Source organism: Terrapene carolina, unplaced genomic scaffold (genome assembly GCF_002925995.2).
Source record: "Terrapene carolina triunguis isolate 2854851 unplaced genomic scaffold, T_m_triunguis-2.0 Scaffold68, whole genome shotgun sequence".
Taxonomy (NCBI): domain Eukaryota; kingdom Metazoa; phylum Chordata; order Testudines; family Emydidae; genus Terrapene; species Terrapene triunguis.
In genome coordinates, this window is record NW_020664419.1 from 44,483,062 (window position 1) to 44,499,724 (window position 16,663).

Sequence of the window (16,663 nt, forward strand, 5' to 3'; positions counted from 1 at the left end):
GAGGCAGAGGGCTTCGCAAAGCAAAATAACTGTTTGACTTGCAAATCAACACTCAGATTGCAGCAAAGGGAAGTGAAAAACTGGAAGCCTCTATTGCTGAAACCTGAGCTGTGACTTTCTTAGCCCCAACTGTGGCTGCAGCTCAGGTTTCAGCCTCATTTTTCCAATAAAAAGAGGAAAGTCAGGATTTGACATTTCTAACATTCAGAAAAGGGCAGAAAAAATATGGATTCTTTAAGTTTCATAAAACAGCAGTAAAAGGCACAAACATTAAAAAAATTTGTTTTAACTTCACGGTTAACCTTTGATAAATGCAATGTTTGCTTTGGGCCAAATCCTGCACTCCTGGCTGCAGTCGAGGAAGTCCCTAATTGCAGATGAGCTGGTGTGGGTCTGACACAAATAAAACCCAAACCCCACGCACAGCCCAGCTCTGTCCTGCAGACTCCCTGGGCTATTTTTATTGTGGTATCGCACAAAGGCCCTGATTGGGAGTGGACCTTACTGTACGTAAGCACTGTGAACACACGCTGGAAGACATGGACCCTGCCCCACAGAATTTACAATTCAGTGTACCCAGGTTCTGGGGACAGATCAGAAGAGGAGCAGGGTAGGGACCAATGGATTTACTGTCCGTTTACCCTTCCCCATCTACCCACCCACTGGTGCTATCACAGCATTTCCACAAGATGTACACAGCAATGAAGATTTCACATTTTAGGGCAATTCCTTCTTCCTCCTCTGAAGGCACGGAGAACCCCTGGCAGTGAAGCTAATGTGTGTGGGGGAGGGAAAGGAGGATTTGGAGTACTGTGCCAGGGATACACATATTTCATTGGCCCAGAGGATTCACTGTGGCCCAATCCTCTGGTGCGCTCTCAAGTGACAGTGGGGTGCAGTGGGCTACAGAGCACTTCTTCAATCAGTGGGCTAATGTAGCTCTACAAAGTGGCTAAGAAAAGATACAGCTTCCCTCTCCTCTGCCAAGCCAAAGCTACTGGGTGGGGTGGGGGGGCTAGCAAGAGGATTTGGCCTTTGTAAACCCTCAAAATGACATTCTGGTATTCCCATTTTTTAAACCACAGGATTGGTGTATTATTATTATTACACACAGGAAAATTTGTGCTAATGCATGGCACATTCTTGAGAGGAAAAATTATTCAGCACATTCAGCTCTTTTTTTGCTCTGGGCATATTTCCCACTGGAGTGGAACACTGACATACAGCCTGCAGGTAAAACTACTCCAAGAAAATGTGTGTTGTTGTTTTTTTAAACTGGCTATCAGGGAAACAAGCTAAAATCAAGATTTATCTCTGCAGTTTAGCATAAAATGCCTTCCTCTAATTCCATACAAATGTACATATTTGATTTTATATTATGTTGTTTCAGTTTCTTAAGGTACTTAGTCCTCAAAATAATTACTTACCAGTCTCTTTTGCTGGAGCTGTTCTCTTAGTAATCTGTCTTCTGGTAAAACATCACATAAAAGAAAATAATTGTCCTGTTCCTCTGTTAAGAGATTAGGAAATGAATGTAAAGGAGACATTTGCAGCTGTTTTGCATATATTCTGCACTGTAACATGCTCAACCTTTATTTCCCCCCCCCCCCCAGCCTCAGATATAATTAGACTGTTTCAGTTAAATATTTTAAAAATTAATGTAATTTTCATTTTAAGAAAATTACAGTTTTATTTTACACGGCTGGAGTTATTTGTGGGTCAAAGCCAGGCATAGCTAGGTAAAATCTCATTAATATAAATGGACTTGCAGCCATTTACACCACCAGTCGGTTTATATAAGGCCAGAATGTGCATAGCCCTTGCATATGCATAGCTCTTGCACTTTCTTGTGCCCCCTCTGTTGTATATAGGTTCTTAAATTGCCCTTGTCACTGTTGTAGCTGAACATGTTCTAGTTGTGTATTTAATGATGCAACTAACATCTTCAATGTGTGGTTAGCTCTCTCGCTTTCTTTCTCTCACCAGAAGGAGAATTGTGTGTGTGTGTGTGTGTGTGTGTTGGGGGGTGGGGGGGGGAAATAGGGTTATATTTTTATATACACATTGCTATGAGTTTATATTAGAGGAAAACAAGGCTGAAGAAATTTGACCTGAACTGGGAGATAAAGGTGGTGAGGTTTGTGATGGTCCTTAGTTTCTGGGGGAGCTCATTCAACAGCCTTGGACTGGCCCCTGAGAATGATCTGTCTCCTGCCCAGACAGAATGTTCCATGGTGCCAGAGAAGCAGAGCTGTCGACCACAGTGTTCATCCTGGAGCTTTAGAGGATCTTTTGCAGAGGCCAGACACAACTGCCGTCTTGGCACTCTTAGTGCACTGAATAGTTCCTCCTGTGGCAATACTTCCCACAGAGTGGGAGAAGAAGTGAGGCCATGATCCAACTGTGAACAAGAGCTGGCCATAGAGGCAGGGTGTGCGGAGCTGAAGTAGTTCAGGGGGTGTGCTTCCCTGCACACTGGGGCAGCTCTGTGAGAACTGTGCCTCCCATTCACACAGCTGGTATCTGAGCTCCCTTTGCAGAGCAATGCTGCTTCCAGGGCTTGATCCTGGAAGTTGCTGAACACCCTGGCCCAGATCCAGCAAAACTCTCAAGCATGTACATAGGCTCATTCCTAGTCAGCCGAGCATTTAAGCGCATGTTTAAATCCCACTGAAGTCTGTGGACCTAAGCATGCACATAAGTGCTGAGCTGAATAGGTAGGAGCTTACACATGTGGTTAAAGTTAAGCACATACTTAAGTACTTTGCTGGACTGGTGCCCGATTGCTCACCATTTTAAAGGACTGAGTCTGTAGTACAGGCCGCAGTGTCGATAAGGAGCACACTTACCTATTGGAGCTTCTGAATTGGTTCTTATCACACTACAGAAATCTGTGATGGGCTGCTCCGTGAATCTCTTCTTCCAATATAAAATGTATCTTTAAAAAAAAGTGTGCGTGTGTGAAGGAGGAATCTTTACTATAAAATACAGTATTTCCTAAACTACTGGTCCACTGTATCCTACTCCCATCCTTTTAATTCTTATTTCAGGGTTTTTTAAAATGTAAAATTACTTATCCAATGCTGGTTCTGTAGAGCTGCCATGTATTGCAAGACTATATTTTAATAAAGTGATATTGTTCTCCAGTTCATGAAAGTTATTCAGCTTCACTGAAGCAGATTTCAGCAAAAACAGGCCCGATCCAAAGTTCACTGAAGTCAGTGAAAAAGACTTCTACTGGCTTCAATGAGCTTTGGATCAAGCTTCACATAAGTAATGGGAGTTGGTCACATCTTTAGAAAGACCCATCACTTGGTTACATTTTTATTAAAAAGAAGTACTTATACATTTCCAAAATACTAGATATAGTATTGCATGCTTATCTTGTTTGCTTCCTTTTAGATGTAACAAGTGGGATAAATAGACTTATTGAAGTCTGCCATATCCCACTGATTTTAGACATAACTGGTTATGTTAAAGTATGGGTAACTGATAAAATGCAGATGTGACAGGATATACGTTAGAGTGTGAGTGTGATTGTATGTATGATTGAATGAGGAATGAAAGATTAAAGATTGAAGTGCCAGCCTTAAAATAAGACCGTTTGGCTGAAGAATACAGTGGACAAGATAGCCCAATAACCCAGAGGGCATACTTGCCCCCGGGACAGGGGGGCTGAAGAGCCAAGGAACAAGATGATAACATACTGTCATTTCGTCATTGCTGTGCCATCTGCGTGATTGACTATCACCTCAAACGTGAGAACAGTGATTGATTATCACGTCAAACATGAAAACAGCATGATGAAGCAAACCTTGTAAACTTGTATGAGGATAAATCCCTATAAAAACAGACCCTGAAGACTGAGGACTTTGGGTCTGATTCTGCAAACCAACTTCCAGGAGCATCAGATGTGCATCTGACAAGGCCCTGCTCCCTCCTCATGTCCAGGCTACCTGGCCAGTGGCTTGGCATGAGCAACTCTAAGGCTGGTAACTATGATAACAACCTTGCAGAACCTGTGTGTGTACAAATGAATGTGAAATTGAATGGAATGTTATAGCTATAACTGACTGCTTACTATGATTCTTTCTGTATTCACAATAAATGCAGCATATTGCCTTATACCCTTTAATAAGATCCTGCTGGTTTTTATTTTCTTGGTATAACAATCTGCCCTGAACTAAGTGTCCACACAGACAGTGCTGCCATGCTAAGAGTTCCGCAGTGAGCTTTAATTTACTCCCATTTCAAAGCAGTAGGTCAAAGTGCACTATGGAAATATTAGTGCACTGCAGCAGTGTCCACATGGACATTTAGTGTGAGGCAGGCTAGTACGGAGTTGATGTATACCCCAGTCTGCCACGAACAAAGAAGCTCCAGGTCTCTCTGCTCTGAAACAAAGAACTTCCAAAATATCATAACCACATCTCAACTTTAACAAAGAGCTAATGTAGGGTTACCATACGTCCGGATATTCCCGGACATGTCCGGCTTTTTGGTCCTCAAATCCCCGTCCGGGGGGAATTGCCAAAAAACCGAACATGTCCGGGAAAACGCTTTGCTGGCATCCCTGTCCCCTGCTTACCTTAGAGCGGCTCCGGCGGCTGCTGCTGCTCCCCCCAGACACTTCAGCTCTGTGTAGCTGAAGAGCCGAGCTGCCCGAATGCTATCGGCTTCACGGTTTGCCGGGCAGCCCCCAGACCTCGCGCCCCCGGCCGGGCGCTTCCCCTCCCGGGCTCCGGCTGCGCTGGGGAAGCGCCCGGCTGGGGGCGCAGGATCTGGAGGTCTGGGGGCTGCCCGGCAAACCATGAAGCCGGTAGCGCTCGGGCAGCTGTTTCGCGTGGCTGGGAGGGAGGAGGAATGTGGGGCGCTCAGGGGAGGGGGCGGAGTTGGGGCGGGGACTTTGGGGAAGGGGTTGGAATGGGGGCGGAGTTGGGGCGGGGGCGGGGCAGGGGCAGGGCCCCGTGGAGTGTCCTCTTTTTTAAATGTTTTAATATGGTAACCCTAGATAATGAATGTCTCTACAAGAAATTTGGGACAAAAAGAGACTCCACTCGGAGAAGATTTTTTTTGCAGAGAAACAAATTGAGGCCTGTAGCTAGGCTAACAGAAGTAGAAATGCAGAAACATCCTTCCCCTGCCACCTGCCAAAAAACAAAAACAACCCCAACTCTAACCACCCTCAACTGGGAAAGATTTCTCCAGAAAATCCTGCAACAATTGCAATTAATGTTTTAGCTAGTTTAAACCAAGATTTTGTTATTATTTATTACTTGTATTACAGTAGGACTAACAAGCCCTAACCAAGATGAGGGCCCCCATATGTTAGAAGTCCCTGTACAAACAGATAAAAGACAGTCTTTGTTCCAAAAAGCTTACAGATTTGGGGGGGGGGGGGGGGGGGGATGAAAACTAGAACAGTCTACCTGCTAGTTATTTGGAATCCTAAAATTAAACATGATCCTGAAAACACTTATGTATGTAGTTAACTTTACTCATGAGGTGACTCAATGGGATGACTCACGAGCATAACGTGTAAATGTGTGCAAGATTAAAGCCCAAATTGTCAGTGGAAATTATATTCTGTTAAGTAGATGCTAAGAATTTTTTTAAAAATACACATTAGTAAGTTAAAACATTTCAGATACTATTGTTGTAAGGATCAATTAAAATTCTTACAACTGACAGGAGAAAAATGTTTTTCTGTTTTTTTCAATTGGTTTATTTTGTGTATAGTCAAGTTTCCTTGTTGCCCTGAATAGTCATTTTCTAGGAGGAAATCTCCAGAGATTTGCAGGCTAAAATGCTGTGGACAAGAGGTCCCTCCAGCTCCCTCCTACCCCAGCAAGCCCTTTCGATAGCTAAAAAGTCTAACCTCACAGGGTAGGAGTAACAGGGCTTATGCAGAACTGGGGATGGTACAGCAAGCAGGACAAAGCATGCTGCAAAGTTGTAGCTTCACCATTTGCTGCCACTTTCAATCAGGTTTGGTTCCTTTCCACTTGCATTAGCAGGGAAGAGAATCTAAAGAGCAATTTTCTAGAAAAGGTGATTTTAAATTACATTTCTGTTTAGCCAGAACAATCCCAACAGTACCATTTAATTAGCATTCCTTTAGTGAACACTTCTTTTTTTGTTTATATGAAGAAACTAGCATTATCGCCAAAGAAGATTGCATTCTTGCTCTCAGCATTAAAACAGAAACAAGTGCCATTATTTGATTTTAGCAATGTTAAGCTTACACTTCTGAACAAATGAATGATTCTTAGGTTTTATGTGGCCTACTTTTCATTTCCCATGTTTCATCTTAATCTTTCACATTAAACCATGGTATTTAGCCATAAATCACTGCTTTGTAAGTGAGCCTGATCACAAGAATCTAGAAAAGTGGGTATTGTGTAAGTGACAAGACCTACTTTGTTTCAACTGGATAATTTACCTACTAAAATGTATCATTCCAACAAAGCAAACAACAAAAAAGAGTAGATAGGAGCCAGCCTGGTGGCCTAATACCACACACTGCCATGTGGTACAGTAGAGTTCCAAGCAAGAGATTATACACAAATCCGCATCTAGATGTGTGAGCCAGCTGGGCCTGAGCTAGCTGCTGAGGAAAGAGCTGAGATGACCAATGAAGTAACTGTGGAAGAGGTCTCAGTTACACGGATATGACAATACTGCATGGCACAGTCAAGGATAAAGTGGAAATTATATGGAACTATATAGGCTTAATTAGGGTAAATCGATATGACTTCTTAGGCAATGCTTCCATCACTAAATTCTAAATTACTCACACCCGATGCTAGAGAACAAGGCAAGACAGAAAGAACTAGCTAGAAAGTAGCCATGCAGAGATGGGAATAAGGCCTCGGAATGAGAGGAAGGTAGTCAAAAATAGAAAAAAGTAGATAGACCAGAATGTGTGTCTAACAAGGTAGCTGGTCCTTTAAATAAAATCAGGTCCAGCTTTCCTCCTCCAGTCCAGTTTGGTGTAATGAGGACAACGGGGGGGTCCCTCGGAAGCTATACATGAGAGACAGCCCAAAGGCGAGAGAGAACATAGAGTCCAGAAAGAGAAAGTTCAGTACCCAGAGTCCGGAGGGGGAGCGCAGAAGAAGAGCAGAGCTGGGCTGAGAGCTTCATAAGAATGGCCATACTGGGTCAGACCAAAGGGCCATCTAGCCCAGTATCCAGTCTACCGACAGTGGACAATGCCAGATGCCCCAGAGGGAATGAACAGAACAGGTAATCATCAACTGATCCATCCCGTCACCCATTCCCAGTTTCTGGCAAACAGAGGCTAGGGACACCATCCCTGTCCACCCTGGCTAATAGCTATTGATGGACCTATCCTCCATTAACTTATCTAGTTCTTTTTTGAACCTTGTTATAGTCTTGGTCTTCACAACATCCTCTGGAGTTCCACAGGTTGACTGTGCGTTGTGTGAAAAAATACTTACTTTTGTTTGTTTTAAACCTGCTGCCTATTAATTTCATTTGGTGACTCCTAGTTCTTGTGTTATGAGAAGGAGTAAATAACACTTCCTTATTTATTTTCTCCACACCAGTCATGATTTTATAGACCTCTATCATATCCGCCCTTAGTCGTCTTTTTTCCAAGCTGAAAAGTCCCAGTCTTATTAATCTCTCCTCATATGACAGACACCCCATGCCCCTAATCATTTTTGTTGCCCTTTTCTGAACCTTTTCCAATTCCAATATATCTTTTTTGAGATGGGGCGACCACATGTGCATGTAGTATTCAAGATGTGGGCATACCATGGATTTATATAGAGGCGATATGATATTTTCTGTCTTCAGAGGGGATGCCTGAAAGAGGGAGTGGTGAGAGTTCCCTTGTTGAGCAGTGGAGCCAGATCAGGTGGGTGGAAAGCAGAGGGCAGTCAGGGTATGGGGGGTTCACCTACAAACTTCTCCCGGCCAGTGAGCCATGGCCAGAAAGGGCTGGAGGCTGACAGCAGCAGAGGGAGATGCCTACTGGTTCTCTGAGTCAGGGAGCTGAATCTGAAGGGCCAGAGAGAGCAGAAGGCTGGAGAATGATGGAGGGGTGAGTCTGCTGATGTCTCTGGATAAGAGCTGAAACCATAACTGGGAAGGAAACATAGCAGTCAGAGGGGCTGGGGTGAGGCGTGGTGCAAAACATCAGAGCTGTACCTGAGAGCTGTAGGCGTAATGGGACACTGGAGCTGCATTTGGTGTGTGGATGGACCGTTCAGATTGAAAAAGTGCATGTAGAGGTTGGACTGGGCTGGGGAAACTGGACTATGGTTGTGGGACTTCCTGTAATAAATTTCTCTCTCTCAAAGGGCTATTTCTATTCTGAAAACTGGTGTGGAGTTACTGGGGACTCCAGAAGAAAGGGGAAAGCAAGGCAGACCCACCTGTTCTGTCGTAGCCCACTACTGAAGGTGTGCCAAGAGGGCTGCCATACCATATAGGAAAATGAATGTGGACAGGTGAAAGGACTGCGGGAAGAGGAGAACTGTGAGTGCGTGGAAGAGGGATATTGAGGCATTGGGTTCCTTGCATGGCCCTTCCTGAGACCACGAGGGGACACCATGGAGATGTCAGCCCTTTGACACAGTGTGCTTTATGAAATGAACAGAGCTTGTCAATACAAGAAAATAACTTCATCTGAAGAAACTGATATTGCTATTGATTAGCTGGACAACTGGTTTCTTAACAGTTGGCAATTCCTATGTCCTAACTACCAATCACAATTACCTATTCTTATGTTCTAAGTAATACACTATAAATAACATCAAACCAACACTGTTAGGTAACAGTTTGCAAATGTCCCAAAAAAGTATCAAAAAGTTACATACCAGGTGATCCATGGTACATATCTTACTTACACATTTGCATGATCTATTTTAACTGAGAAAAATATACCTTTTGAAATCTGCAACCAGCTTGATATCTGCTATGACAAGCTTGTGTTCAATAATCATGTGCTTCAGAAGTTGGTCTTGTTCTGCTCGCGGAGAACATTCTTCACAGAAAATACAAGGCACAGATGGAGACTCTTCCACAGCAGCTACACCACCTGGACTTTCTGGCAAAGACAGCGGCTCCAAAATACACTCACTATCTGAAGGAAACAAAAGCAAAAAAAAAACCAAAAAACCTTTGTTGCACTGCAATTTCTCCTTCAGTCTCCAAAATAATCATAAATAAACCAGCATTCTTTCGAAAACCTATTTTGTATGGATGACTCGTAAGCAGTGTAGGTAGAATCAGGAGCAAGGGAAAAGAGCTTTTGTTGCTTTAACATGGCTTCCTCCAACAAGAGCAAGGAGCAAATTTATTAGCAAGGCCATCAAATGTTTCTTCCTCAAAGCCAGCCAATGGCTCCACTTCTAGAATGGGTTGATGAGGCTTCAATAGCACAGGGGTACAAGCTCTGTGATCCATGACTGACATTAAGGCAGGGTGTATGTGTCATGTAGTATGGTCTGGGTGGTATGCGTGTTGGTTATTAGTGCAGAGAAGTTTCTTCCCTTTTCTCAGAAACTAGCCCACATGCTGGTGTGTGTTAGGATGACAAGGTAGGTGAGGTAATATCTTTTATTGGGCCAACTTCTGTTGGTGCGAGATGAGCTTTCGAACGCTTCCTCAGGTCTGCGTTAGGTTCAGCACCCTGATAATAAAAGGTTAAATTGGGGGGGGGGGCTGTTGTTGCATGTGGATTTATCCCTGTTAGTACAGACCATCTCTTGTTTACAGGAACATTTTATCACTCACTCACTTTTGTATGCTTATATAAATCATTTGCCTTGTGTCACCAGGCATCTGTTAGTTTGACTGTCAAAACGTTTCTTGTCACACAGACGTGGTTCTTGCTGATGGAGAGGCCTCCACTGGAGGAGCTGGATCCGCTGAAACGTTTCTCAGCTGTGCATGGGCTGGGAAAGGAGCTGATATGACCCATATATTAAGGCATCACTATTTCCAGTGGCCCAGTTTGGTACAATAGCGAATGGGAACAAGAGCACAGTTAATCATTTATTCAGGGCTAAGTCAATGACTGACCACCTTCTGGTTCATGGGGGTTTGGAGTTCATGGATTGCCCTCAGTAGGTGGATGGGCTGGACTTGAAGCAGGGCTGCCTCTTCTCCCTGTCCCAGAACAGATTAGTGATGTGCCGTGGGGCCAGCATGCTCAAAATTTGTCATCAATGGGATGATGGGCCAGATCCTTCGCTGGTGTAAATAAGCGTACCTTCACAGAAGCTTGATATACAGCAACTGAGGCCTATGCCAGCGGGTCCTATGAGTTTAACTCAGTAAAGGGCATCTCAATAAGTTCCATTGGCTTGGAACTAATAAAACTGTGGCACTAATTTTCCAAAGAAATCTTCATTACAGAAGAACACCCGTTTCAAAGATACACAGACCATAGGCTTTAAGCACATGAACATTAGAAAGCAAAGCTAAGTAAATCAGACACAGCTCCTGTGTTCTGGCAAAATCAAGCAGTCTTCTTGACACGTTTGGCATGAAGCCAGCTTCACAACTTGTTCAGCTGGATGGGCGGGGGAAGAGGGAACAAGCCATTTTCTCTTTGTGATTCACACTACTGCAGGAACAGCACACTGGAAAATGATGCAGCTGCATTTGTGAAGCTCTCTTGAGGATTCAGAAATTAATAGATGTATTTATCTCAAAGAAAACTTGCTTTAACCCAGCACTTTACTCTTACATAATATAGAGCACCTTTTATCTGAAAATCTCCAGGCGGATTGGAGAAGTGTAATTAACAAGCCTAATAATACTTCCTGATGACATGAGAGAAGGTCCCTTAGGCATATGAGTGACAAATTTTGGCCTGCACAAATAAATAGCTAGTGATTGAATAATCCTAAAGTAAATTGGAATCTGGGATTGTGGACAATCTGTCTTTTTAGTAATGGCAAACTGGCAAGAGTTTATATTTTGCCACCCCCCCCTTTTTTTTTTCTGACTCATGATGTTCAAGAAGCCCAAAGTCTTTGGAAATGCACCGAGTTTGGCTGAAGAAAGACTGATCGTCAATATGCATTGAATTCAGCTCCCATGATACAATTTTTTCTGTGCTGTTTGGTTGTAAGCATGCAAACACACACACACTATAACAGGGATCGGCAATCTTTGAGATGCGGCCCGTCATGGAAATCCGCTGGCGGGCCGGGCCGGTTTATTTACCTGCAGTGCCTGCAGGTTCGGCCAATCGCAGCTCTCACTGGCCGCGGTTCACCGTTCCAGGCCAATGGGGGCTGTGGGAAGCAGTGCGGGCTGAGGGATGTGCTGGCCACCGCTTCCCGCTTCCCCCATTGGCCTGGAACGGTGAACCACGGCCAGTGGGAGCTGCGATCGGCCGAACCTGCAGACGCTGCAGGTAAAAAAAAAAGTCTCGGCCCGCCAGCGGATTTCCCTGACGGGCCCTGTGCCAAAGGTTGCCGATCCCTGCACTATAACGTTCCTAGGAGCAACAGCATAGCTAACCTAATTTTATTTTGAAGTAATAATAAGAAAGGAACTTTGAATATAATTTAACTGCATGTCAGGCCATTTCCTCCTCATCCTCCCCAATCTATTTCATAGCGGAGTTGGAGCAGTACCAATGTTTTCATTTTGTAGTTTTAATTCTTTTAGGGACAACAGTGGCTGCATTATACGGAGTAGCATTTCTAGTTTGCTCTCTGTGCATTTATCTGCCCTTTCTGGCTCTGCAGACTAACAAGGAATAGGCTCTGCTTTCCTGACCAAAAAAGCGATTCTACCTGCAGCATGAAAGTTTCTAAGGCTTGTGAATCCTTATAGTAAGTATTGTATTATAGCCTGCAAAAATCAGTGAACTGTTTCTGTGGAGGAAAGCAGAGCAATTTCGTTTCCTCTGCAGCTGCTGATTCTCACTGATGCCAATAGAGCTAAAGAAGATAGCCTGTCAGCCAGTTAATTTGTGTCTAGAGTGGGCAGACTACTGATTTGTTCTCTTCTGAGCTGGACCTGTTGGAATGCCCTATTTCAACAGCTTGGCCATTTATCTATCTGTATTCTTAACTGATCAACTCCATCACAAGAAACCTGTTTAAAAAGATACATTAGCATGGGGGGAGAGAGAGCGTGCTCTTGACATGGACAAGGAACTGACCTCGTTTCTGAGGACCAGGGGTACTTGTGAGTGGCAGCCGTCTGGATTGGAGGGAGGTGATTTGTGTTGTGCCAAAGGGATCGCTAGCTGTGATGCTCATCTTGTTATTTATCAGTGAATTGCAGGAGGCAAGGAATAAAGGTGAACGAATATGCATATGCTGATTCGTAACTGGGAGAGTAGATATACAGAGGAAAGGTAATTAAATGTAGACTGCTAGACTAGAAGCATGGGCAACTGAAGTAGTTTATGGACTTTAGTGCAGAGGAAAATAAAGGAAGGGGGCTAGAGATAAATTACATGAAAATATCCTTGGTACTCCTCTGCTGCAAAACATTGAGCAACAGAACAAACAGGTAGTACAGAACAAAACTCTACAGCCTTCAGTACAGTGCTTAAATGGATTAAAATGTAACCACCACAGGGCACACACATAGTAGTACAAGTAAGTATTATTCAAAGCTCAAAACAAGCAACTACTGTTCCAAATATGGTTCCAGAGGGGTCACCTTATTATAAAAGAGCTGTTTGAGAACTGTAGACTGGGGCCAGGGGCAGGGTGTCGCACACTTCGAAGCTTGTGTCAGCTGAGCTTACTGCACATACCAGGGGCTCTTTGCATCCCTCTCTCCACTGCTCCGTTTGCCATCCTCTCATCCCCCTGCTACTCCCCCCAGTCTTCCCCCTGCCTGGGGTTCTGTGTGATCCCCACTTTCCCTCCTATACCAGAGTCCCCCACTCTCCTCCCACATCAGCAGCTCTATGCCCCCCATTCCCACTTTCTCCATACGCCCCCCCATTCCCCTCCTTGGCAGGAACTGTGTGCACTCCCATTCTCCCCATACCTGGATTCCCCATTGACCCTCCTAACAGCAGGGGCTGTGTGCTTCCTTGATCCCTCACTCCATGTCCCCCATCCCCTTCTTCATCCACAGCAGGGCTCCCATGCCAGGGGCTCTGTGTTACCCCGCTCTCCCAAACCCGGGTCCCCATATCTCTCCCCCCACCAGGGATTCTGCATGCCCCACTCCCCTCCTCAAGACACACTAGAGCCTCCCAATCTGCCCCCCCATGCCTGGGTCTGTATGCATACCCCTATGCTTCCCATTATTCTTTTTTTCTGGCTGGGACACAAGTCATTCAACATGTCAACATATTAAACTCTACTGGGAGGACAGGAAGAGCTGAGATAGGAGTATTGTTGTATGGAAGGCACTAATGGGTGCCATCAACCAGTTGTTTGATTTATAGAAAATAGCAGAAGTGCTTGAGGCTGTGGCTGTGCTAAAGAGCTGTGGTAAAGAGCTGGCCCCCCATTTTCCCCTTTTCCAGACAAACACATGGCTGAGGACAAGCAGGGAAATAGAAATACTCCCTCCTGACCCCTCCAATTCAGAATCATGGGAAAACTCCATGGCGGTAGCGTTTCTACCAAGTCATCCATTTGGTGGGGTTTCCTTCCTCCAACATAGTGGTCAGACAGCGTGGCTATCCAATTATGGCGATGTCCCCAAACCTTCACAAAAAGCCACGGATCTCAGACATCAAAGAGGCCTAGTCCCTTCTATGCTCATAAGGCTTCTACGGGATTAGGAGTTGGTTGATGACACCATGTAGGTTGAACCTTTTGTGGGAAAGTTTGCCCTTTACCCTATAGAGGAATTTGCACCTGGGCAAAGTGAATTTTACAAGCTATCACCCCAAAACAGGCATTTGCAGCCACTTTGGACAAGTGTAAAAGGAGCAAAGCAGAGGCGAATCAGACCTCAGAGCTATATTCTTTGAAAGAGGAGATTAAGAAGTGTTTTTTTTAATTTTGAAAGGAAAAATAAAATGAGTACTCTATGCGTGTTTGGGTAGTACGATCGATAGAAACAAGAGTTAGATTGTAGCCTCTCTGGGGAAGGGATTGTCTTTTTGTTATATGTATGCACACTACTAGCACAATGGGACCTGATCCCCACCTGGAGATTGTGGGCACTACAATAATACAAATAAGTAGTAATAAGAGAAGAACCAGAGGAAGGAGGCAGAGGCAGATTAAGATTTATTGGGGCCCCCCCACGCCCTCACAGGGCCCCATCACTTGCTCCTCCCCTTCCCCCCATGGACCTGCCTCCTGGCCTGGCCAGAAGTCAGGCCATGGTAAGAGCTGCCCAGAGAGCCTGGGCTGCAGTGGGGAGCCCTGGACCCTCCACCTGTCTTGGATGGTGTGCCCTGGAGGGCAGGGACCCAGGCAGGAGGCTGTTCTTTGGCACCCCGGCTCCTCACCCATGACAGGTGGAGGGTCTGGGGCTCCCCACAGCTGCCTGGGCAGCATAGAAATAAATATGAATGAAAATAAACTGTTCAGTGCACTAAAAATGTGGCTTAAAGTTGTCATCTTACCAACTTGTTTGGTTTTGAATGAATAACCCTGCTGATACTTGTGGCAGTACGTTTGGAGCCTGTAGGTTCAGGTGAGTGAGTGTGGACAGCTGCAGCCGTCTGTACACATAATGCAGCATTATGCCAGAGAACTTTGCCTAAGTGCCAAATATTGTAATAGCTGGGATATGAGGTTTTCTATTCAAACAATATTGTCTATTTGTAGTGTTGGAGACTGACAGTCAGGACTCTTGAGTTCTCTAACTAGCAGTGATACTTGATTCAGTTTGTGCTTAACTGTAGGCAATTCACTTAACTGTTGTGCGTTTCACTACACCCATGTGTAAAATAGGGGGAAGGAGAGGTGCTGGGGGGGGGGGAGGGGCAGCTCCATGTGGGAGAGAGGAGGGAAGGAGGGGAGGTTGGGGGGAAGGGGGCAGCTCTGTGCCGGGGGGGAAGGGGCGCTCCACACAGGAGGAATATGCTGAGTGCTCACCCAACCACAGCTCCTGCATCTGTCTGGCTTGACCAAGGGGCGTGGCCTCAAGGGGGAAGGAGGAGGAGCAGAGTGGTGGGGCCCCAGGGGGACAGAGAGGAAGAACGCGGCAAGGGTCGGAGTTCCGGCTTGCGGGGGCTTCCCAGTTGGCCGAGGCCCCTGGGCCCATTTGGTAATCTGCCACTGAAAGGAGGTGATAGTTTGGATTTGGTTTTCCTTGAGCAAAGAATAGAATAGAATAGAATATAGAATAAATGAACCTGAGCTGCAAATGGTGCAACAGATGTAAGAAAGTTTATTCATTTTCCTTACTGGAACATTTTTAGTTCCAATCACGCTAACTAAATGCCATTATGCAGATAAAAGAAAACAATCACCTATTACAGTATATGGGTGTTTTATATCAAGTGTTCCAGACAAGGTATTCTGCCTGTGTACTCCCACACTAAATCATCACCGATACCTCTGATATTACAATCAGGTGATTTTATGGCTGATACAGTAGATGTGAAATAATAGAACACAGGCAAGGATTCAGCACACAAGAGAAGGTCGGCTGCAAATGGTAAAGTCTTTAAGCATTTTCTACTTATTTGTCAGTTAAAGAATGTTTTCCCTAGGAGATTATCAGACGTACAAAGGAAAGCAAAACATGGCAAGGTTAAAGTGTTCTCCCTCATTGGAAACATGCAACATATCCTTCCATATATGGAGTCTACTCTTCTCGACCTGCATAACACAATGGGAGCGGTCCATGCACACAGGGCTTGACTCTAGGTCACAAGTGTATGCTGCAGTTCTGTGGCTAATTCTTACTCAGTTACACCATTCTGCTTCTCCATTAGTTTTTACTCATGAAGCGCATAAGTGTGGACACCAGCAGCTTTAGCTAATGGGAGGAGCCAAAGATACGGGAGCAGCCACACTCCTTTCAGAGCTTACACACCAATCCTGATTCTTCACCGTGTAGCCATTTAGACCTGTGCAAATTGAGTGTAAAACACTGCCACTGGTGGGCACAGAGGGCCTAATTCAGCTTTGGTAGTGATTTATACCTAATTGCTCAAGGGTAAAAGGTCAGATGAGGAGTAAGGGAGTAAAGCATCAGATTCTTTGGCTCCCATACTGAAAAATTGCTTACTTTCCCATTTTTATCATATAATTATAAAATAAATCGATTGGAATATAAACATTGTACTTGCATTTCAGTGTCTAGTATATAGTGCAGTATAAACAAGTCATTATCTGTATGAAATTTTAGTTTCTATTGACTTTGTTAGTGCTTTTTATGTAGTTTGTTGTAAGCCTAGGCACGTATCTAGAGGTGCTGATGTACCCCCTGGAAGACCTCTGTGTACAGAGATATGTATACCCCTCGTTAAGAACCACTGGACTAGATGATCACAATGGTACCTTCTGGTCTTCCAGTCTATGAACTACCATTTCACCTACTTTGCACAAAGGGGAGATAATCATCTCAGAAGCATAGAGTGGGTGCAATTCATTTGGGGTAAGGTTTAGCAAATACTTTAAAGCAACTTTACCTAAGTACAACTGATTCCATTGCCGTGCACTATGGGTAGCCTACTCAGTGTTTATCTAGACTTCAGTTTTCAGTCACGTTAACTAATTGCTAGTTAACA

The 16,663-nt window shown here is 44.6% G+C and overlaps 1 protein-coding gene across 1 annotated transcript in view; it reads right to left on the bottom strand.

Annotated features, from left to right (window-relative positions):
• ZNF277 (zinc finger protein 277) overlaps window positions 1-16,663 on the bottom strand; it is a 78,125-nt gene that overhangs the window by 27,601 nt on the left and 33,861 nt on the right. The window contains exons 2-4 of the mRNA XM_029910840.1: window positions 8,917-9,111; window positions 2,850-2,938; window positions 1,428-1,510 (exon numbers count right to left, since the gene is read on the bottom strand). Of these exons, the coding sequence (XP_029766700.1) occupies window positions 1,428-1,510; window positions 2,850-2,938; window positions 8,917-9,111 (367 nt within the window). The remainder of the gene's footprint in view (window positions 1-1,427; window positions 1,511-2,849; window positions 2,939-8,916; window positions 9,112-16,663) is intronic.